At 38.7% G+C, this 24,226-nt stretch overlaps 1 protein-coding gene across 1 annotated transcript in view; it reads right to left on the bottom strand.

Moving 5' to 3' along the window:
- The window catches only part of RIMS1 (regulating synaptic membrane exocytosis 1), a 490,811-nt gene that overhangs the window by 210,483 nt on the left and 256,102 nt on the right, over positions 1 to 24,226 (bottom strand). The window contains exons 4-5 of the mRNA XM_021693604.1: positions 12,421 to 12,752; positions 8,007 to 8,872 (exon numbers count right to left, since the gene is read on the bottom strand). Coding sequence (XP_021549279.1) covers positions 8,007 to 8,872; positions 12,421 to 12,752 — 1,198 coding nt within the window. The remainder of the gene's footprint in view (positions 1 to 8,006; positions 8,873 to 12,420; positions 12,753 to 24,226) is intronic.

The raw sequence follows: 24,226 nt of genomic DNA on the forward strand, positions 1-24,226 counted from the left end.
CCCCACTGGGGCTCCATCCCACGACCCTGAGATCACCAACCCATACAAAACCAAGGGTCAGATCCTCAACTGACTGAGCCACCCAGGTGCCCCACCATGTGACTTTATTTTTTTTTTAACAGTATACTTGCCCAATTATTTTTTTTGTAGTTTTTAATTTTATTATATTATGTTAGTCACCATACAATACATCATTAGTTTTTGATGTAGTGATCCACGATCCATTGTTTTCGTTTAACACCCAGTGATCCATGCAGTACGTGCCCTCCTTAATACCCATCACTGGGCTAACCAATCCTCCCTCCCCCCTCCCCTCTAGAACCCTCTTTGTTTCTCAGGTCCATAGTCTCTCATGGTTCATCTCTCCCTCCAATTCCCCCCCCCCCATTTTTCCCTTCCTTCTCCTAATGTCCTCCATGTTATTCCTTATGTTCCACAAATGGTGAAACCATATGATAATTGACTTTCTCTGCTTGACTTATTTTGCTTAGCATGATCTCCTCCAATCCCATCCACGTTGATGTAAAAGTTGGGTATTCATCTTTTCTGATGGCTGAGTAATATTCCATTGTATATATGGACCACATCTTCTTTATCCATTCATCTGTTGAAGGGCATCTCGGCTCTTTCCACAGTTTGGCTATCACGGACATTGCTGCTATGAACATTGGGGTGCATACGGCCCTTCTTTTCACTACATCTGTGTCTTTGGGGTAAATACCCAGGAGTGCAATTGCTGGGTCATAGGGTAGCTCTATTTTTAAATTTTTGAGGAACCTCCACACTGTTTTCCAAAGTGGCTCTATCAATTTGCATTCCCACCAACAGTGTAAGAGGGTTCCCCTTTCTCCACAACCTCTCCAACATTTGTTGTTTCTTTCCCTGTCCATTTTTGCCATTCTAACTGGTGTAAGGTGGTATCTCAGTGTGGTTTTGATTTGGATTTCCCTGATGGCTAATGATGATAAACATTTTTTCATGTGTCTGTTAGCCATTTGTATGTCTTCTACAGAGAACTGTCTGTTCATCTCTTCTGCCCACTTTTTGACTTGATTATTTGTTTTTTGGGTGTTGAGTTTGAGAAGTTCTTTATAGATTTTGGATACCAGCCCTTTATCTGTAGTGTCATTTGCAAATATCTTGTCCCATTCTGTGGGTTGCCTCTTTGTTTTGTTGACTGTTTCCTTTGCTGTGCAGAAGCTTTTTATCTTGATGAAGTCCCAAAAGTTCATTTTTGCTTTTGTTTCACTAGCTTTTGGAGATGTATCTTGAAAGAAGTTGCTGTGGCCGATGTCAAAGAGGTTACTGCCTATGTTCTCCTCTAGGATTTTGATGGATTCCTGTCTCACATTGAGGTCTTTCATCCACTTTGAGTTTATCTTTGTGAATGGTGTTAGAGAATGGTCGAGTTTTATTCTTCTGCATGTGGCTGTCCAATCTTCCCAGCACCACTTATTGAAGAGACTATCTTTTTTCCATTGCATGTTTTTTCCTGCTTTGTCAAAGATTATTTGACCATAGAGATGAGGGTCCATATCTGGGTTCTCTATTCTGTTCCATTGGTCTGTATGTCTGTTTTTGTGCCAGTACCATGCTGTCTTGGTGATCACTGATTTGTAATATAGCTTGAAATCGGGCAACGTGATGCCCCCAGCTTTGTTTTTCTTTTTCAACATCTCCTTGGTGATTCGGGGTCTTTTCTGATTCCATACAAATTTTAGGATTGTTTGTTCCAGCACTTTGAAAAATGTCATTGGAATTTTGATCAGGATGGCATTGAAGGTATAGATTGCTCTGGGTAGCACAGACATTTTAACAATGTTTATTCTTCCGATCCATGAGCATGGAATATTTTTCCATCTTTTTGTGTCTTCTTCAATTTCTTTCATGAGTGTTTTGTAGTTCCTAGAGTATAGATCCTTTACCTCTTTGGTTAGGTTTATTCCGAGGTATCTTATGGTTTTTGGTGCTATTGTAAATGGAATCGTTTCTCTAATTTCTCTTTCTACAGTTGCGTTGTTAGTGTATAAGAAAGCAACTGATTTCTGTGCATTGATTTTGTATCCTGCCACATTACTGAATTGCTGGATGAGTTCTAGTAATTTGGGGGTGGAGTCTTTTGGGTTTTCCACATAAAGTATCATGTCGTCTGCGAAAAGAGAGAGTTTGACTTCTTCTTTGCCAATTTGAATACCTTTTATTTCTTTTTGTTGTCTGATTGCTGTTGCTAGGACTTCTAGTACTATGTTGAACAACAGTGGTGAGAGTGGGCACCCTTGACGTGTTCCTGATCTTAAGGGAAAGGCTCTCAGCTTTTCCCCATTGAGGATGATATTCGCTGTGGGTTTTTCATAGATGGATTTTATGAGCTTGAGGAATGTTCCCTCTATCCCTATACTCTGGAGAGTTTTAATCAGGAAAGGATGTTGTATTTTGTCAAATGCTTTTTCTGCATCAATTGAGAGGACCATATGGTTCTTCTCCCTCCTCTTATTAATGTGTTCTATCACATTGATTGATTTGTGAATGTTGAACCACCGTTGCATCCTGGGGATAAATCCCACTTGGTCGTGGTGGATGATCCTTTTAATGTATTGTTGGATCCTATCAGCTAGGATTTTGTTGAGGATTTTGGAATCCATATTCATCAGGGCTATCGGTCTGAAATTCTCCTTTTTGATGGGGTCTTTGCCTGGTTTGGGGATTAAGGTAATGCTGGCCTCATAGAATGAGTTTGGAAGTTTTCCTTCAGTTTCTATTTTTTGAAACAGCTTCAGTAGAATAAGTATTATTTCTTCTTTGAATGTTTGGTAGAATTCCCCAGGGAATCCATCAGGCCCTGGACTCTTGTTTTTTGGGAGGTTTTTGATCACTGCTTCAATCTCGTTACTGGTTATTGGCCTATTCAGGTTGTCAATTTCTTCCTGTTTCAGTCTTGGCAGCTTATAGGTTTCCAGGAAGGCCTCCATTTCATCCAGATTGCTCAGTTTATTGGCATATAGTTGTTGATAATAATTTCTAATAATTGTTTCTATTTCCTTGGTGTTAGTCGTGATCTCTCCCCTTTCATTCATAATTTTATTAATTTGGGTCCTTTCTCTCTTCTTCTGGATAAGTCTGGCCAGTGGTTTATCGATCTTATTAATTCTTTCAAAGAACCAACTTCTAGTTTCGTTGATCTGATCTACTGTGTTTCTGGTTTCTAATTCATTGATTTCTACTCTAATTTTAATTATTTCTTTTCTAATGCGTGGCTTAGGCATCGTTTGTTGCTTTTTCTCTAGTTCTTTAAGGTGTAGAGTTAGTTGGTGAATTCGGGATTTTTCTATTTTTTTGAGTGAGGCTTGGATGGCTATGTATTTCCCCCTTAGGACCGCCTTTGCAGTGTCCCATAGGTTTTGGACCGATGTGTTTTCATTCTCATTGATTTCCATGAATTGTTTAAGTTCTTCTTTGATTTCTTGGTTGACCCAAACATTCTTGAGCAGAGTGGTCTTTAGCTTCCAAGTGTTTGAATTTCTGCCAAATTTTTTCTTGTGATTGAGTTCCAGTTTTAGAGCATTGTGGTCTGAGAATATGCAGGGAATAGTCTCAATCTTTTGGTATTGGTTGAGACCTGATTTGTGACCCAGTATATGGTCTATTCTGGAGAAAGTTCCATGTGCGCTCGAGAAGAATGAGTATTCTGTTGTTTTAGGGTGGAATGTTCTGTAAATATCTATGAGGTCCATCTGGTCCAATGTATCATTCAAAGCTCTTGTTTCCTTGTTGATTTTCGGCTTAGATGATCTGTCCATTGATGAGAGTGGAGTATTGAGGTCTCCTACAATTAACGTATTGTTATCAATATGACTCTTTATTTTGGTTAACAGTTGGCTTATGTATATGGCTGCTCCCATGTTGGGGGCATAGATATTTACAATTGTTAGATCTTCTTGTTGGATAGACCCTTTAAGAATGATAATGTCTCTTATTACAGACTTTAGTTTAAAATCTAATTTGTCTGATATAACAATTGCTACCCCAGCTTTCTTTTGAGGTCCGGTGGCATGGAAGATGGATCTCCATCCCTTCACTTTCAGTCTGGATGTATCTTCAGGTTCAAAATGAGTCTCTTGTAGACAGCATATGGATGGGTCCTGTCTTTTTATCCAATCTGCAACCCTGTGCCGTTTTATGGGAGCGTTTAGGGCATTCACGTTGAGAGTGATTATTGAAAGATATGAATTAATTGTCATCATGTTGCCTGTGAAGACGTTGTTTTTATAGATTGTCCCTGTAAATTTCTGTTGTAGATCACTCTTGGGGTCTTTCTCCTTTTATAGAACCCCCCTTAATATTTCTTGCAGGGCCGGCTTCGTGGTCACATATTCTTTCAACTTCTGCGGGTCGTGGAAGCTCTGCATCTCTCTATCCATTCTAAATGAAAGCCTTGCCGGATAAAGTATTCTTGGCTGCATGTTCTTCTCATTTAGTACCCTGAATATGTCTTGCCAGGCCTTTCTGGCTTGCCAGGTCTCTGTGGATAGGTCTGACGTTATTCTGATGTTCCTCCCTCTGTACGTAAGAAATCTCTTCCCCCTAACTGCCCTTAAGATGGTTTCCTTGGTTCTAAGATTTGCAAGTTTTACTATTACATGCCGGGGTGTTGGCCTGTTTTCCTTGATCTTAGGAGGGGTCCTCTCTGCCTCTAGGTTGCAAATGTTTGTTTCATTCCCCAGATTAGGGAAATTCTCAGCTACGATTTGCTCAAATACATCTTCTAGCCCTCTCTCTCTCTCCACTCCCTCCGGGATTCCAACTATTCTGACATTGGAACGCCTCATGGTGTCACTTATTTCTCTGATTCTATTTTCATGGATTCTGAGTTGTTTTTCCCTGGCCTCCTCTTTTCCCTTTTTATCTATTATACTGTCTTCCAGATCGCTTATTCTCTCTTCTGTCTCAGTTACCCTAGCTGTTAGATTATCTAGATTGGATTGGATCTCATTGATAGCATTTTTAAGTTCTGCCAATTCACCTTTTATTTCTGTTCTTAGAGACTCTATGTTGCCATTAATTGATTTCTCCATTCCAGCCACTGTCTTCACAATTGCTAGCCTGAATTCCATCTCTGACATCTTGGTTATGTCTGCATCCATTCGTAAATCTGCAGCATAAGTCATAATCTCTGAGTCTTTTCTGTTTTGGGGGCTCCTCCTCCTAGTCATTCTGTTGATGGGTGTTTGAGGGAATGTATAGAGTCCAAATTATTGACCAGAACCCAAGCAAGATGCACCTGTTTTCTTGGGACCTTAGGGTTGCTGGCCTCTTGTTTTCCCAGCCTGTCTTCTGCGGGAGGGGCCTGCTGTGCTGTTACTCAGGCAACCCTGTTTGGGCGGAGTTGCCCTGTGCCCCTGTGGTGGGGGATGGGCTCAGTGGGAATCAGTCTTTGGGGCTTTTGTTCGCTGGTGCCTTTCCCTGGCGGCTTTCCTCGTCTCTTCCGCGAGTCACAGCAGAAGAGACCGTTTCCAACCCTCTGCCTCAGAGCAGAGAGACCTCAGTCTGTTCTTCAGTGAGCTCTCCAGGCCACACTGTCTCCGTTTCTGTCCGTGCTGCTATAAACTGCAGTGTCCTGGGTTGTGCTCCCCTCCGCAGCGCTCCCAGTCCTGCCTCCAGGTCGGGGCACGTCTGTGCCCTTTGTGCTTCTAAAACCGCCAGCGCTCCCAATTCGCGCACGTGACTCCGCAGCTTGGGGTTTTCACCCCCGGGGGGTTGCAGTTCACCTGCACGACCCGGGCGCACCAGGTTTCCGGCTCGGAGGCTGCAGTTCACGTGCACACGACCCTTGCTCCGGTTTCTGTCCGGGGGGGGTCTGCAGTTCACGTGCGCGACCCCTGCCGGTCTGGTTTCCCCCCCGGGGGGCTGCCCTAAAGTTCTTTCCCGATGCTACCGGTCTGCGGTCTGCGAGCCTGTGCCCCGTCCACACTGCGCGAGGCTGTCACCTGCGCGAGGCTGTCACTCACCGGCGGTGTAGGATCCCCACGTCCAGGCACCCGCCCGTCGCCGTTTATCCTCCGATATCTGCCCGCAGAATCAGGGCTCTCCGCTTCCTACCTCAAAACCAACCGCCTGCGATATTCTGTTTGTAGAGATCCAGATCTTCTTACATCTCAGGCTGGTTTCGTGGGTGCTCAGAGTGGTCTGGTAGATATCCAGCTCAATTCCGGGGACCAGTTGAAATAGGGTCCCCTACTCCTCCGCCATCTTTCCCCCCTCCATCCACCATGTGACTTTTAAAAAGCTCATACACGATATGCATAAGTATATGCATACTGACTTATAAGTCAAACATAAGTCGTCAGAAGGTGTGCTTAAAGAGCCAAATGATCCCATATTCATATAATACTTTAATTTCTGTCTCCCACTGCTCTATCAATTTTATTCCATGGGGACAGTCTTCCCTTGACCCTTCCACATTCTACTAAGTAATCTCTTCCCAACTCACTGTCCCAAAACAGCTATTTTAACATGAGTTGCAGTAATTATGACAGAATGAACTTTCTTAATTGTTCCCAAATACATATATCCATTCATCCATACATTCACCCATCCATCTATCTAAACAGCTAGCTAGCTAGATGGATATATGTTTGTATATGTATATCTATCTATCTATCCATATATATATGTAGAGAGAGAGAGAAAAAGTAGACAGAGATACAGAAAGGGAGAAGACACAGCCATGCAGTTTGAAGATAGAGAAGATGAGAAAGCCAAGTGACTTTTTTATAAATTTATAATATTTAGTATATAAGTTAGCAACTATAAGACAAGGCAAAAAACTCTAAAAATAGTCATCCCAAAATATAACTAAGAAACACTACAGCAAGGATGATGACCACCACCATTCAGTTTAGGACTGTGGTCAATTTAAATGTGAGTGAACAGCAGAATGAAGTGAATCTTCAAAAGAAACACATAATTTCAACATTAAATTGAAGTATTTTCTAGACCAGTATTAAGTTATCTAAAGGAACTTACTGTGATGATTGCTCCTGAGCACCTGAAGTGTGACTAGTGTGACTGGGAAACTGAATTTTTAAGTTTCTTAATTTTAAGTAAATAGGTACATGTGGCTAAGGTATTGTACAGTGTGGAACAAGACAAAAAAAAAAAAAGTCGGCTTATCACACAAGGCTCCAAAATGTTTTATAATATGATAAGTAAAATAAACTTTTACTACAAAGTTACTATCCAAAACAATATATAACATCTGCATGGTATACTTTCTTCACAAGCTGTGAAGAAGATTCAACCAAAACTTGAAAAATACTACCTCTCTGGAGTACCACACCACTACAGTTTAAAAACAGGTACATTCCCCTTTATCAGGAATAGTTTTGGTTTTCTAGAAAAGCGTTTTCCCCCAAGTCCCCCCAGAATAAGAACTTAAAAACCTAAGGCTGCATACTGAATTTCCCAGAATGACAAGAGCCAAAGTCTTTAAGAACTCTTGTAACCCAAATTTGAAGCTTGTGATTATGTTTCAAAATTCTACCAAAAAGGAAGACAGCAAGCAAACAAGCTAAAAACCTTCTATTCTATTCCCCGTGAGCCTGTCTGTGAGCCTTCCACGCTGCACTTTCCCCCCCCACTTCTATGGAACTATGGAGATATAATTGACATACAGCTCCGCGTAAGTTTAAGGTATGCCGCATAATGATTTGACATGCATAGTGCGAAATGATTACCAAAACAAGTTTGGCTAGCATCCATCTTCTTATCTAGTTAGAATTTGTTTTTCCCTTGTGATGTGAACTTTTCGAATCTACCCTCAGAACTTTCTAACATACCCTACTGCAGTGTTAACTACAGTCATCACGTTGCACGTTTCAAGCCGCACTTTTCCCCCCTGCACACACGCGATTCGGCTCTCCGGACGCGCGCACCTCCGAGCTCCGCACACGCGCGCCTCCGAGCCTCAACAGCGTCCCCGTGCCTGCTCGAGCCGGTCCCCGCCTTACCTTTCTCGCTGACGCTCTCGCTCTCGAGCTCCACGTCCTCGCAGCTGGTGTACTCCGGCGTGGACACGCCCTCCTCCTCGGAGCTACTCACAGACATCTGCCGCTTCTTCCCGCCCCTCTTGGACCGGTGCGGCTTGGGCGGGGACGGCCGCACGGACTCGGACTGATCAGAGCTCAAGGAGTCGTTCCGCAGCATGGTCTCCACCTTCTCGCGCTTGGACTTCCTGATGAGGACGGCCGAGCTGGGGTCCAGGCGGCTCTGCTTCCTGAGGGGCTCCTGGCCTTTGGGCTCCAGGGCTTCTGCGGGGACCGGCCCATGCCTGGGTGCCGGCGGGCTGTGGTTCGTGAGCTGCTTGGCGCCCGGCGCCCTGGCTTCCGCAGTCCTCTCAGCCGAATAGGCCCGCGGCGACTCCGGCGGCGAGGCCCTGGCGGCGGCCGATGCACGCTTGCCGGCCTTGTTCTCGGGCAGCGCGGCGCCCGCCTCGGTGCGCGGCAGCGCCACGTCGCTGTGGCGCCGCTCGTGCCTCGCGCGGGACACTCGGGCGTGCATGCGCATCTGCTGCTCCTCTGGCGGCGGTTTCACCGGGTACCGCGCCAGGTTCGGATCGCTGCGGTACCTGGTCTGGTACTCCTCCTCTTTCCTTTGCTTCTCGTCGTCCACCGCTTTGCGATCCTCTCGTTTTTCCGGCACGTCGGGGTAGTCCTGTGACCGCCCTTTCTCAAGCCTTCGGCTTTCCCGCCTTTCTTTCCGCTCGCGTTCTTCCACGGCCCCCTCTCCTGGCTGCACCGAGGACTTCGGCACGCGTTTCCGCTCGCTCTTCTGGGCTCCTTTACCATTCTGCTCAGAGAGCCCTGGAGTCTTCTTCCTATGATATACGGGAACATGAAGAGGGAAAGCAATGTATAAAGCTAAAAATGAAGACCAGACCTAAGAAACATCGTTTCTTCGCATTCCATTTAAATCCTTTCAAATGATTCGTTATAATTGAATGTCTAATTAAGCTATATGATAACCACATTAAACCTGTGTATCTGATTAGCTTTCTAAATAAAGCTTCTTTACATTACAGCATCTTAAGGAACTTTAAAAGTTGTTTTCACATTTCAAATTCTCCATAAATTAACTAGGTGAATAAAAGCCACCAATAAATCAATTCAATAAATGAACAAGTTGTATGCTAAATTCTGCTGTAAATGAGACTTAAAAATGTTTTAGATGAAACTAATTTATGTAATAATATAGTAGCAAAAAATATACACATGTCAGTTCAATTCTAAATATATACTTGAATATATCTGGACAATACATATGGACAATCATAAAAGAAATGTGAATACAAGTATGTTCATTTCAAAAATTAAATCTAGTAGCACTTCTTTAATAGTAGAACAAAAGTAATTTTGACAAGATCATGTGCACCCACTTTTAAGGGAGCTGGTTAGGAAAAAAAAATGGTTGAACCTTAGCCTTCATTTTACCTCCCTTGGGCAGGTAATCTCCCTTGGGCAGGTAATCTCCCTTGGGCAGAAATATTGAAGTATATTCATTTTCCCTCCTTCCCCCTCTTTTTTTCCCTCTCCCCCATTTCAGAACACAGTACCAAAAAAACCCACACACAACAGTTTTGTGTTCTACTTTTCTCTCCATCCTGTTGAAGGCACTGTAAAGATAAGAGTTTGGCAATATTTAAATCTTGTAGATATATCACTCATTTGCCCCTTTCAGCCCTTTTTGGTACACTGGAGTGCACCTAATTTGGGAAAGTTCCAGCAATTATACCAGAAGTTACAAAAAGTCGGGGCCTTGTCTAAAGTGTCCTGATACTATATGATATACCACACTACTAAGGTGGGAACAATCTAAGCTTTTTTTTTTTTTTTTAAATCTTGAGGCCCATAGAGGGCTTTCCAAGGGAACATCTTTTGACTGAAAGTACAAAAGCAGACGTCATGCATAAAAATCAAGAAAAAATGCAAGATGAGAAAAAGGGTAATTTCTATTGTGGGTTACCAAAGTAGTAGTTGCTATGATATACCATGGGGTCAGTTTGAGGAGGGCCCAGTAATGGTGGAAAGAAAAGGTGAAGGGTTTCAAATGGCATAGGTAAGCAAAATAGCATGGCAAATTCTGCTTTAGACATTTAGTTCACATTGGTCTTTTGAAGTGAAAGGGATTTTCATCAGAGTGTGGAATTCCAAGGGTGGCTCTGCAGTTTAACAATGTAAGGAGTCCAGTAGGAACATATATTAATGACCAAATATAGTTTTCATAGAAGTGTGAGAATTGTACCGCATTTAGTAGCTCATTAAGGCACAGTGGATCTTGGTAGAAGCTTATATTGAATCAATTTACTTTCCTTGAAATGCTGATAAATGATGCTTACCTCTCAAAGTTCACATGAGCATTAGAGAGACCATCTGTGACAATGCTTTATGGAATACTAGAGTGCCATGCAAATGGAAGGAGTTCTTCAGTTTTTCTGATCTTTGCTTCCCTGAGTATGCCTTTCCTCACTTCTCCCTCTAATTATTCCATTTGCACTAGCTCCTGATGAAGAATTCTTCAATAAATTTAAACAGACTGACAACATTCTTTTGATCTCACTTATCTCCCCGAAGTTGCCACCCATCTCTTCTTTTCCTTCTATACCCCCAATGATCTCAGTATTTTCTTAAGTACTTATATCATCAGTAACATATAATCAGCAACAGCATTTGTCCCTATCAATCTTCTTCAAATTTCATCTAAAAGTTGCTTCTCTGTCCTTATTCCTGAAATCTTTGTAGTGTTTTTTTTTTTTTTTACCATATGTCAAAAACAGGTTTCATATTTTCCCCTAAAAAACTTTACAGCTCCAAATTCTCTTACTTAAAGGTATCATTTTCTGACCAATCCCAAATTACACCTTTAATAGTTTTGTTTTTTTTTAACTCACAATGCTCTGTCACCAAAAACTATCCATTATACCTTCACTGAACTATCTCTGGTGTCCTCCATGTGTCCTCTCCACATAGTTTAGGTGCACTCATTCTCTCTTTCTGAAATGTCCCCTCCTACCCTGTCTACCTATCCTGGATAACTCCTGGATATCCTAGAAAGCCTAATTCAGAAGGCACCTCCTCTTTCCTGTGGCTCCCAAAGTACTACATGTATTTTCTAGCTTTGATCAAATCAGCCTCTGGTACAGTAAATTGCCCAGGTGTCTGTCTTCCCTAGGATTTAGTGTGGTGTCTTCCCTAGGATCTGTCAGAAAAGGGATCATGTCTTAATCATACTTATATTCTGGTTCCTGGCACAGTGTTTGCTTAAACACACAACGGCTACTGGCTTGAATATGGCTACGTTCACTGAATGCCTCCCGTGTGCCAGCTTCTGAACACATGTTCCCATTTCACCCTTGCCACAGCCCTGCAAGATGGGTTGTTGCTGCCTGGTGTGATAGAAGCAGGACTGGAAGATCTGCTTAACTTAGAAGTCCTTGATGTTATTCTATGGGCTTTGTCTGAAAAGGGGAACAAAAGCCTTCCTTGGAGCCTACTCTCCCACCCAGTGGGATGCATAAGGATCATACAAACAAAAGCAGCAAACCTAGTCTTAACAACAGTAACCAGCCTCATAAAGAAGGGCTATATCCTCCTTGTTAACACTGTCTCCCAGTGCATAGCCTCCTGTCTGGTCGTAAATGCACTGCTGAATGAAGGAATGAATCAATTAAAGTAAATTATCTGATCATGTTAGCCCATGCTAAAACCCTCCGTAGCTTTCTATTATTCCTAGGATAAAAATCTATAAAATTTAACCTGGCCAAAAGGCCCAGTATGACTTGGGCCCTGATACCTAACCAGCCACCTCTCCCGGGCTCTTGCCTGCTCTCCTCTGCTACTCACGCTCTTGGCAGTGGGCATCCTTCAGGTTCTCCCATGAGAACTTGTTTCCTCAGGCCACATGCCTGTGCATCTACCTGGAGTCCTCATCTTCACCTGGTTCATTCCTAGTCACTTGTCAGAGCTCAGCATAAAAGAAATGTCCTCAAAGAAGGTACCTGTGTACCTTCCACTGGGTCAGGTTTCTCACATTCTCTCAGAGCACACTTTCCATTAGAGTGCTAATTCTATAAGTGAATAAATGATCTAAGAGCTTTTCTGAGTTCAAGGCTGGAAGTCAGTATCTCACTCGGGTGACTTGTTTACCTGTGTGCATGTTACGCAAGAAAAGCTTTTCCACAAAGGTCTCCTTGAGGAATGATGCATTCTAGACATAAACAAAGCACCTCAGGGCTGTTGTTGCCTTCCATGTGGGGCCTGAGAAGAAGTACCTCCACATATTCCTCTTAATAGCAGTTAAATTCTTGAAAATAGGCTTAGTCTCAATACAAAACCTTGCCTTTTGCTTACAGGGTTGACGAACTATTACCTCTCTCTCGGAGGTTCACTTCTAGACCTGGATGAAGCCTGCTTCTGTTCGGGCCCCACGGCTTGCTGTGAGGACTCAGCCCCTTTGCTCCTGTCTGGTTGAGCGCTGGGAGCTGTGTCCTGGGAGGAGGCAGCTGCTGTGCTCAGGGGTGTCTGCGACCGGGATCGCTCCTGGAGCCGTGCTTTCTTTTCTCTTGGTACCTCAGAACCAGCACCTGTATCGCTTAAGGCTCCATCCTGACTTGGCTGCTGAGGGCCACTTCCAAAGAACCACGCCCCAGATTTGGTTAAGATTTCTTGTTGCTTTCGACATAAATTGCATACCCACATAACCTATTTAAAGAAGAGAGAACAATATAAATTTTCTATGCCAGTTGGAAATAGTTTCTCTTTAGCACATATTAAAATATCTTTTCAGGGAAAGAAGAATGCCTGTCATCTTTACACTTATCCATGTGAATTTCTTATGAAAATGATCCTTGCACAAGTCACAGGCAAGTACATGAAGGCCTAGACTGGCACCCATCTGAAATCACAGCACCTCTAGGTTACCGGAGTAGTGTTTTTTCCTGGTGTTCTAACCCTGTAATTCTGAGTTTCCTCTTACCATGTACCCATCACATTTTGTATGACTGAATCTGAAGTTTCTTTTAAAATATATGTTAGTAAAAATGTTCTGAGCAGGGTTGGATTGATTACAAAAATGTTTTAAAGAGCCACAGAATTAATATTTATGTACATAAACCTCAGTGTCTCAAAGGATGTAGAAAATATCTGTCTTCTCAAAACTTATGCATTATTAAAGCCAATATTAAAAGATATTCATATGGAACAAACAAGAAAAGATAGGCACAAAAGAAAAGGTCAAGCTGTATATCTTCTCTAGCTTATTAGTAATACACTAACCTTGGGTTTATATTATGCTATAAAAGTTTCCACGCACATATTTACTAGAGCAATAAATTTGGGGCTGGGTGTATTCATATGAGACTACTCTGATACCATTTCCACTTGAGATGTTATTTTGGAACAGTCATCTAGAAACATATCCACTGATAAATTATAAGATGTTTTACCACTTAAAATAAATCTATACATCAGCTCTCCTCTTGGTGGCATTTAAAATGAATGTAATAATGAGGACACCACCAAGTAGGCGGAGCTAAAATAGGTGCCTACGGCCCTGAGAGCCTTCTTCCAAATACCTCCAGTCTCTCTGCTTTGTGGTATAATTATACCTCCCTGCCTCATTTGCTTTCCTCTGAACACACGTCGGTTTTCCTTTGTGCTTCAGAAACAGCACCCACCGGAAAGGCTGCTCACCAAACTCCAGTCCCTTGTTTTCACAAATACTGACTCAGTCAACAGTTACTCAAAAAAATCACAAATGGATAAGTCCCAGGTAGATTAAGTGAGAAGCAATATTAAGATAGTAAAAGATGAAGCCTTGCTTACTGGCAAAAAGGAGAAAATGTACTAGTAAAAACATTTCGATGAATAGGAGAAAAACTACAATGGTAGCTATAAAATAAGATAAAAGGTAAAGTGAGAATAAGAAAAAGATGGAGAAAAATAATATATTTTTGACAAAGGGAAGTTCATCTACTTGAACTGTTAAGAACTGTTGCTTTCCAGCAAGAAAACTCAAATGAATTCATAATATGGGGAAAACTAAGACTTAGAGATGTTTACTATAAAAAATTTAAGATTGACACAGTTAATTAATGCATTCCTCTATGCTTCCTCAGGTCATAAAATGAAGTGAACTAGATTAACAAAAGCAGTTAGTTGACTTCCCGTTTGCTAAGATGTTAAACAGTTCATTTCATAAGCCTATAACAAAATAAAGGAATTATGGAATATATCTGTAATTTAAAATGCTTCCCAAATGAGAAGATATTGTGCACGATGTATCATGATCTCTTTAGGTCATAAATAAGGTCCCTCAGAAATCCTGATTGATTGAACATAGTCTTAACAAGGATAACATTATAAAGGCAATATCCCCGGGGCCAGGACTTCATGCCAATAATACTGGTTATCCTCTGCCCAGACCCTGGATGGGGACAGGTGATATGCTTCCTCACTGGTTGCCTCTTTAGCTGACCAAACAGTAATGAGGTCTGAAATCACGCAATTCGAAGAGATTGGTGAGAATCTTTGACTATTTTATATCACTAAGGAGAAATTAAATTTGTATTTACTACACTATAAGCAAAATATTATTCATTATCAAAAGTAAGTCCTTTTCTACAAAATACTAAGGTATATTTCGGATAAATATAAATTTCACTTAGAGCAATACAGGAAACACAATAAAATATACAATTTATACAAAAATTCCAAAATGGAGTTAAGTTAAATAAAGAGGCAGAAAGGAACATTAAAATACTGGTAAAAAAGAAGGGTAAAGGAGACTCTTCTTTGTACATTTGAATATTTTCTAGAAAATTGTTATCATAATCTTATTTAGATTGTTTCATATTTTTTTAAAGATTTTATTTACTGGGGTGCCTGGGTGGCTGCCTTCAGCTCAGGTCATGATCCCAGCGTCCTGGGATTGAGCCCCACGTCAGGTTCCTTCCTCAACGGGGAACCTGCTTCTCCCTCTCACTCTGCCTGCAGCTCTGCCTACTTGTGTTCTCTGTCTCTGTCAAATAAATAAATACATAATTTTTAAAATTTATTTGAGAGAGAGCATACACGCATAAGCCAGGGAAGTAGAGTCCACCCTGAGTGTAAGCCAGACACAAGGCCCAATCTCACAACCCTGAAATCATGACCTGAGCTGAAACAAAGAGTTGGATGTTTAACCCACTGAGCCACCCAGGCACCCCAATTTTCATATTTTTAAGTGTTATAAAGATGGGCCAATGAAAAGTAATTGCCAGATTTGGGCAAGTTCCAAATTTTGAATATGTGCAGAACTGCCACAGGAGTGATAAAAGCAAACAAAATATGGTTATTATTAAATATTATTACAATTAAATATTAAAATTCATTTAATTTCATTTCAAATTGATTCAAAAGGTCACAGTTAGTACCTAGAAGCAACAACTTTAATATTTTCAAAATATTATTTATTCATTTAAGTCTGGATGTTTCATTAATTTTGTCTATTTTTAACACAGGAAAAATTTTTCCTATACTTTATTTTCTTGTGCACACATTTTAAATTTTGTATTTCAAAATTAATTATAAGTTTGGTCAATCCATACTCTAATCTGAAATCAAAAGTAACTATAAAAATAAAAATACTTTTTATTAAAATACTATCTCCCAATCTCTACCATTAGTTATATAAATTACTCTTGCCACAGAGTTTGCAAATAAAAAAGAAACTCTTTATATGTGTTGTAAGGAAAATAGATGACAATACAATAGAACATTTGTTGTACTTTTCAACACAGTTCATATCAAACATTTCAGGCATGTATAAAAATGAGCCAAACAGTTGCTGAGAAGCAACACCGTTATAAATTTTTACCAATTGTCTTTTTGAATTTATTATCAAGTATTATGCTTGCCTACAACTATAGATAATCCAAAAAGTGAGATAATAATCCAAAAGGGATTTTTTTAAAAAGGACAAGACACAAATCTTTCTACAAAAAAATTCAATTTATTTAAAATACACACACACACACACACACACACACCCCTTTTTAAAGACTGCACCATGCAGGATTATACCCTGATTAAGTACCCTGGGATGTGTTCCAAACTAATCTAAACCAAAGCAAGTCTGTGTAATACCTTATCTTAACAATTTACAGATGTTAAGCAACCAAATACTAACTTAAATGAAAGATTATTGTGATGGAGCATGGCTTCTGAAACTCCATGCCATACATCAGAAATATGAACATTTGAAAGTTTTATTCAGAACTTTTGCACTAACAACATTTTAAATTCCATTTAAGGAATCCTTAAGAAATACAGTAGACCATTTTATGGCAGAAAAATGATATTCAGATGGAAGAAATACTTTATATTTGCCTTCACATGTTTACAGATCCAGACACACAGAGCAGAAAAAATGAGCCTTAGATTTACTCTCAATGATATTACTAAGGTGATTCATGGCAATGAGGTACAGAATTCCTATATTAATACAAATGTGTTGCTTATAAAAATCCATCTGAGGTCATTAGGATTGTAACATAAAGAATAAATATAAGCATGAAGATTTTTTTTAAAAAGATCAAATGTGAAAATACTGACTTTTATTCAAAGATAGTTACACTACCATTTTGAAAAACATGGAAAAGAAAACAGGATATTTGGCTTTATTATAGATGTCGCATTTTGGGAGTACCTTTATTCATTTTCCTTACTTTCTCTATTCAGCGAAGGCACTCTAGCAGAAGCTGGGGACAAAATTATCAAGGTGATATTTCAACTTTTTTGACAATAGTAGATGAGATAGAAGAAAATAACTGATAACTAAGTAGGTGAAAATGAGAGTTCTCTTTGACACTTGTTTCTGTGTGTGTGTATTTCTCCCAGTCTTTTGTTATTTTTGTTACTATTTCATGGATTTACGTTTTTCCTTTTGAAAGCTTATAAAATACATGAGCAAAGAAGTGAACTGATATATATTAGGTTTTAATAGGGTCCCTCTGGTTGCTGTGTTGAGTTAAGCATAAAATGTAGGGAATCAATTGTGGAATTTTTGTGAACTGAATTCTAATATTGCTAATTTTTTTCTCTTTTGGTTCATCTTTGACAGATGTTTCCCTATCCTTAGATTATCTACTTGCGTAATTTTGTTGGAGGCGTATTTTATATATAGCACAAGACTGAACTATTTCTTTTTATTCAATCAAAGAATCTTTGTGTTTTAGTAGCATCCAAATACACACCAATATTTATTTTCTATGTCCTGACTGACATTCAAATATGTTCCTCCATTGAGACATAAGATATGGTATAAGATGTTCTTCCATTCATGGAAAGTCAATGCACACACCTGCACTCCGGATACCAACCCTTCTGCCCAGTGAGGACTTCATTCATTCACTGACCCCTTCATTTTCCTGTGTATTCAAACTTGCCTTCTCTATTACTCCTTCCATCTTAGCATATAACTATTTAAGCATATAAAATAATCAAAACTTTTCTTTGAACTTGTTCTCTCTCTAGTCACTTTTTCTCTATCCTCTTTAAAATCAAGATACCTCAAAAAAACTAAAAATAAAGAAAATAAAATCAAGCTACCTGATAAAGTAACTTAAATTAATACCCTCTCCACTTCCTTATATCCTCTTTATTTCTCAACAATCTGACTCTAGTCCCCACAGCTGTATTTAATTATCTTTCATAGACATTAGTGATCTCTTCCATGGTGCTAATTTCACTTATAGACACTGAATATATGGAATTTGTCATTACCTATCTTTTTTGGTTTCTGGATATTAATGATAATGTTCTGTTCTGGTCTAATCTAACTTGCATTACCTCCTCTCATATTCCTCTATAAAAATCTTCCTTCTTCACTCTCTTATTAAATGTTAATGTTACACAGAGCTCCATTTTTGCTTCTCTGCATTTTTTACGCCAATAGATTCCATGTGAGATGGAAACAGGATTTCCATATTTTTATCACAACCCCTTCTGAAAAATATTTTTCAGAAGGCTTATATAATAAATGAGTATTTGTTTAAAAAATTGTACAGATGACTACTACATTAACACATTATTTCCATTATAAAAATGCAAATAGAAACTAAATCAATGAGATTTAAAAAGAAAATAGCACTTTAATTTTATTTTGTATCAAAATAGACTATCCTATACTATAAACTTTAGACTTTAAAATCATAATCTCTAGCTTAGGCATCTAGTAGATACCCTCTTATCTACTGCATATGGCCAATTGAATGTAACACAGGAGCCTCAAACTTAAAACATACCAAACTGAAATGATTGTTTTCCACAAAACTTGCTCTTGTCCTTTATTGTTTTCTCAGTTAATAATACCACCACCCACAGAGTAAACCAAGCAATTAATCTGAGGATGTTCCTCGCCTACTCTCTCCCTAATGCTTCATCAAATCTTAACTCTGATTTCTGAATATCATGACTCAAATTTGCTTCCTCACATCTATTCCCACTGTACTGACTTATTTGAGGTCGTGATCTCTTCATATCAAGATTTCTATAACTGATATCCTAACAGATTTTCCCCCTCCTATTATTGCCCCAGCAATAAATATTCCCACCCATTTTCACAACTTCCAAAATTTAAATTTGACAAAATAACTCCCTGTATTCAAGATATAATTATAACTCTTGTTTAGCATACTGTGGTTCTTTCCTACTTTTTCAACCTCATCAACAGCCATTTCCCACATATACTCCATTCTCTGGTTTTCTGAACATTGTGCAGTTCCTAGAATTTGTTCCAGATGTTTAGCTAAGTGACCTTGTTTAAAGGTTCACCCCATTTCCAAATGGATTATATACATTTTATAGCATCTGCACTTTTCACAATGGATACAGTACTTCATATATTCATTGATGATATAAAATCTGCATATGTATCTTATCTCACATAGTAATATATAATGAAGAAAACCAACAAAATTATTGTGTATACATTCAATGCAATCTCTATCAAAATACCATCAACTTTTTTCATGAAGCTGGAACAAATAATCCTAAAATTTGTATGGAACCAGAAAAGACCCCAAATAGTCAAAGGAATGTCAAAAAAGAAAACCAAAGCTGGTAGCATCACAATTCTGGACTTCAAGTTATATTACAAGGCTGTAATCATCAAGACAGTATGGTACTGGCACAAAAACAGACACACAGATCAATGGAACAGAATAGAGAACCCAGCAATGGACCCTCAACTCTGTGGTCAACCAATCTTTAACAAAGCAGGAAAGAACATCCAATGCAAAAAAGTCTCTTCATCAAATGATGTTGGGAAAATTGGACAGCCACATGCAGAAGAATGAAACTGGACCATTTACTTACACCATACACAAAAATAGACTCAAAATGGGTGAAAGACCTAAATGTGAGACAGAAATCCATCAAAATCCTAGAGGAGAACACAGGCAGCAACCTCTGTGACCTCAGCCGCAGCAACTTCTTGCAAGACACGTCTCCAAAGGCAAGGGAAACAAAGACAAAAATGAACTATTGGGACTTCATCAAGATAAAAAGCTTTTGCACAAAAGGAAACAGTCAACAAAACCCAAAGACAACTAAGAGAATGAGGGAAGGAATTTGCAAATGTCTTATCAGATAAAGGGCTAGTACCCAAAATCTATAGAGAACTTATCAAACTCAACACCCAAAGAACAAAGAATCCAATCAAGAAATGGGCAGAAGACACGAATAGACATTTCTCCAAAGAAGACATCCAAATGGCCAACAGACACATGAAAAAATGCTCCACATCACTTGGCATCAGGGAAATACAAATCAAAACCACAATGAGATACCACCTCACACTGGTCAGAATGACTAAAATTAACAAGTCAGGAAACAACAGATGTTGGTGAGGATGTGGAGAAAGAGGACTGCTCTTACACTGTTGGTGGGAATGCAAGCTGGTGCAGCCACTCTGGAAAACAGTATGGAGATTCCTCAAAATATTGAAAATAGAGCTACCTAAGACCCAGTCATTGCACTACTAGGGATTTACCCCAAAGATATACATGTAGTGATCTGAAGGGGCACCTGCACCCCAATGTTTATAGCAGGTATGTTCACAATAGCCAAACTATGGAGAGAGCCCAGATGTCCATCAACAGATGAATGAAGAAGATATGGTATATATATATATATATACAGTGGAATATTACTCAGCCATCAAAAAAAGAAATCTTGCCATTTGCAATGATGTGGATGGAACTAGAGGGTATTATGCTAAGCAAAATAAGTCAATCAGAGAAAGACAATTATCATATGATCTCACTCATATGTGGAATTTAAGAAACAACAGAGGATCATAGGGGAAGTGAGGGAAAAATAAAACAAGACAAAATCAGGGAGACAAAGCATAAGATACTCTTAATCAAAGGAAACAAACTGAGGGTTGTTGGAGGGGAGGTGGGCAGAGGATGTGCTAAATGGGTGATGGGTATTAAGGAGGGCACTTGTTGTAATGAGTACTGGGTGTTTTATGTAAGTGAGGAATCACTAAATTCTACTTCTAAAACCATTACACCATATGTTAACTAACTAGAATTTAAATAAAAACTTTAAACATTTAAAAACAAGATAAAAAATACATGTGTAATTCTTTATGGTCAAAAATATTTTATTCTGGCTTGTAAGTTTTGTGTAGTACCATACTAGTAACCCAGAAATCGGTATAGCTGCATCTTTATGAGTCTTTATCCAAATACTAAACTGCTCTTGTTCAAGGTAACTTTAGAAGGCCTGACAGAGAATAGCTATTGGAACCATTAAGCTGTACAAACAATTCAAATATTCTTATCAAGTCAAATGGAATACCCACCAAGATAGACAACAGGTTGGCCATTAAAAAAACAACAACAACAAAACTCAAAACATTTAGAGAACTGATATCACATAGCATATATTCTCTGATCAAAATTCAATAAAATTAGGGGTGACTGGGTGGCTCAGTTGATTAAGCATCTGCCCTTGGCTCAGGTCATGGTCTTGGGGTCCTGGGATCAAGCCCTGCATCAAGCTCTCTGCTCACAGGAACCCTGCTTCTCCCTCTCCTCCCTGCTCATGCTCTCTCATTATCTCTCTCTCAAATAGATTAAAAAAAAAATCCAAAACTCAATAAAATTAGAATATAATAACTCAAAAATTCTGGAAATAGCATAATTTTGGAAATTAAGCAAAACATACCTAATATGACAAGGCCAAAAAAAATCACAAGAGAAATTAAAGTATGTATTGATCTGGATAATAATAATAATGTAACCTGTCAAAATTTGTAAGATGCACCTAAAACACTTCTTAGAGAGAAAATTGTAGCATTAAACACTCCATTGCAAAAGAAACAATTAGGGGTACCTGGGTGGCTCAGTTGGTTAAGTGTCTGACTCTTGGTTTCAGCTCAGATCAAGATTTAAGGGTCGTGGGATCAAGCCCCACATTGGCCTCCCCACTCAGTGGGGAGTCTGCTTCTCTTTCTCTTTCCCTCTCCCTCTGCTCCTCCCCCCTACTCATGCTCTCTCTTTAAAATAAAATCAGATCTTAAAAAAAGAAACAATTATAAAATCAATGATCTAAGTTTCTACCTTAAGAATGAAATTAATGAATTAACAAAAATAATTAAATATAGGGTAAAGAAGAAAATAATAAAGATGAGAATGACAACTAATAAAGTATAAAATTTAAAAATCAATAACCTAGAGAAAATCAATAAAATAAAAAAATATGGCTCCTGGAAGGGACTAATAAAATTGATTCCCTGACTGATCAAGAAAAAGAATAGAAAATACAATTACCAAAAGAGTGGACATCATTACAGACCCTAGATTAATTAAAAAGATAAGTGAAAGAATATTATTACCAATTTTAGGCCAATGAATTAATTAACATAGATTAAATAGAGCAATTCCTTAAAATTTTTCAAATTAGCAAAACTGACATAAGAAGAAATAGAAAACCAGAATAGCCTTTTAACTAGTAAAGAAATTGAATTCATAATTAAAGGACAACTTACAATAAAAATTCCAGAACCAACTGTCTGCACTGGAAAATTATTTTAAACATACTTGAAGAGTAAATTATACCAATCTTACAAAAGCTTTTTTTTTTTTAATTAAAAAAGAGGAAAATAACCTACTTCCACCTCTGAACTCATTTTATAAGGTCAACTTAGTCCTAATACTAAACTCCTGATACAGAAAACCCTGTTATTAGAAATTAAAATTAGAAGTCAATATTCCTCTTATGAACAATTATATGTCAACAAATTGTACAACATAAAAGAAATGAATACATTCTTAGAAACATGCAACTTTGCAAGGCTGAATCATAAAAAAAATATTAAATCTGAACAAATGGATTACTAGTAAGACTGAATCAATAATCAAAAACTTCCCAATAGTCGGAAGACTAGGTTCATAGTGAATTACACCAAACATTCGAAGAATTAATAGCAGTTCTTTTCAAACCCTTCCAAAAAACAGAAAAGAAGGGAATACTTAAAAAAAAAATTTATTTATGTATTTGAGAGAGACAGTGAGAGTGAACATGGGGTGGGGGGGACAGAGGGAGAGATAGAATCTCAAAAAGACTCCCCGCTGAGCCTGGAGACTGACATGGGGCTTGATCTCACGACCCTGAGATCATGACCTGAGTCAAAATCAAGAGTTGGATGCTCAACCAACTGAGCCACACAGGCACCCCAAGAAGGGAACACTTTTCTACTCATTTTACAAGGCTAGCATTACTCTAATATCAGACAAGGACACTACAAAAAAATAAAATCACAGGCCAATATCTCTGATGAACAGAGACGTGAAAATCCTCAACAGAATATTAGGTAAACCAAATTCAACAATACACTAAAGGGATCATTCAACATGATCAAGTGGGGCTTATTCCGGGGGTGCAAGGGTGGTTCAATATCCACAAGTCACTCAATATGATATACCACATTAATGAAAATAAAGATAAAAATCATATTATATCTCAATAAATGCAGAAAAAGCCTTTGGCAAAATTCATCATCCATTTCTGATAAAAATTCTCAACAAAGTGGGTATAGAGGGAACTTACCTCAAAATAATGAAGGCCATATGTGACAAGCCCACAACTAACATTATACCTAGTGGTGAAAAGCTCAAAAACTTTTCCTCTAAATCAGGAACAAGGCAAGGATTCCTGCTATCCCCACTTTAATTCAATGCACTACTGGAACTCCTAGCCATAGCAGTTAGGCAAGAAAAAGGATTAAAGGTATCCAAATTGGAAAGAAAGAAGAAAACTGTCACTGTTTGCAGATGGCATGATGTTATATTTAGAAAACCATAAAGGCGCCACCAAAAAAATTGTTAGAATTAATAAATGAATTCAAAAAAGTTGCAATATAAAAATCAACATACAAAAATTTTGTTTCTATACAGTAAAAATGAACTATCAGAAAGAAAAATATTTACAATTGCATCAAAAAGAATAAAATATTCAGGAATAAATTTAACTAAGGAGGTGAAAGACCAACAACTGGAGGCATTATGCTTCCTGATTTCAAACTATATTACAAAGCTATAATAATCAAAACAGTATGGCATTTGTATAAAAACTGACACATAGATCAATGGAATAGAATAGAGAGTCCAGAAATAAACCCAAGCTTATATGGTCACTTAATTTATGACAAAGGGACCAAGAATATACAATGGGAAGAGGAAAATCTCTATGATAAATGGTGTTGGGGAAATTGGGCAGCACATGCAAAAGAATGAAACTGGATCTCTACCTAGCAGATACACAAAATCAACTTGAAATGAATTAAAGATTTGAACATAAGATCTGAAACCATAAAACTTCTGGAAAAAGATATAGGTAGAAGCTCCTTGACATGTTCTTAGCAATGGGTTTTTGGATCTGACACCAAAAGCAAAGACAATAGAAGTGGGACTATATCAAACTAAAAACCTTCTGCGCAGCAAAGGCAATCATCAACAACACAACAAGGCAACCTACTGAGCAGAAGAAAATACTGGCAAATCATGTTTCTGTTAAGGGATTAATATCCAACATATATAAAGAACTCATATAACTCAACAGCAAATAAATAAATAAACAAATATTAAAATGGGCAGAAGATCTGAACAGACATTTTTTCAAAGAAG

The sequence above is a fragment of the Neomonachus schauinslandi genome, chromosome 8 (assembly GCF_002201575.2).
Source record: "Neomonachus schauinslandi chromosome 8, ASM220157v2, whole genome shotgun sequence".
NCBI classification, from domain to species: domain Eukaryota; kingdom Metazoa; phylum Chordata; class Mammalia; order Carnivora; family Phocidae; genus Neomonachus; species Neomonachus schauinslandi.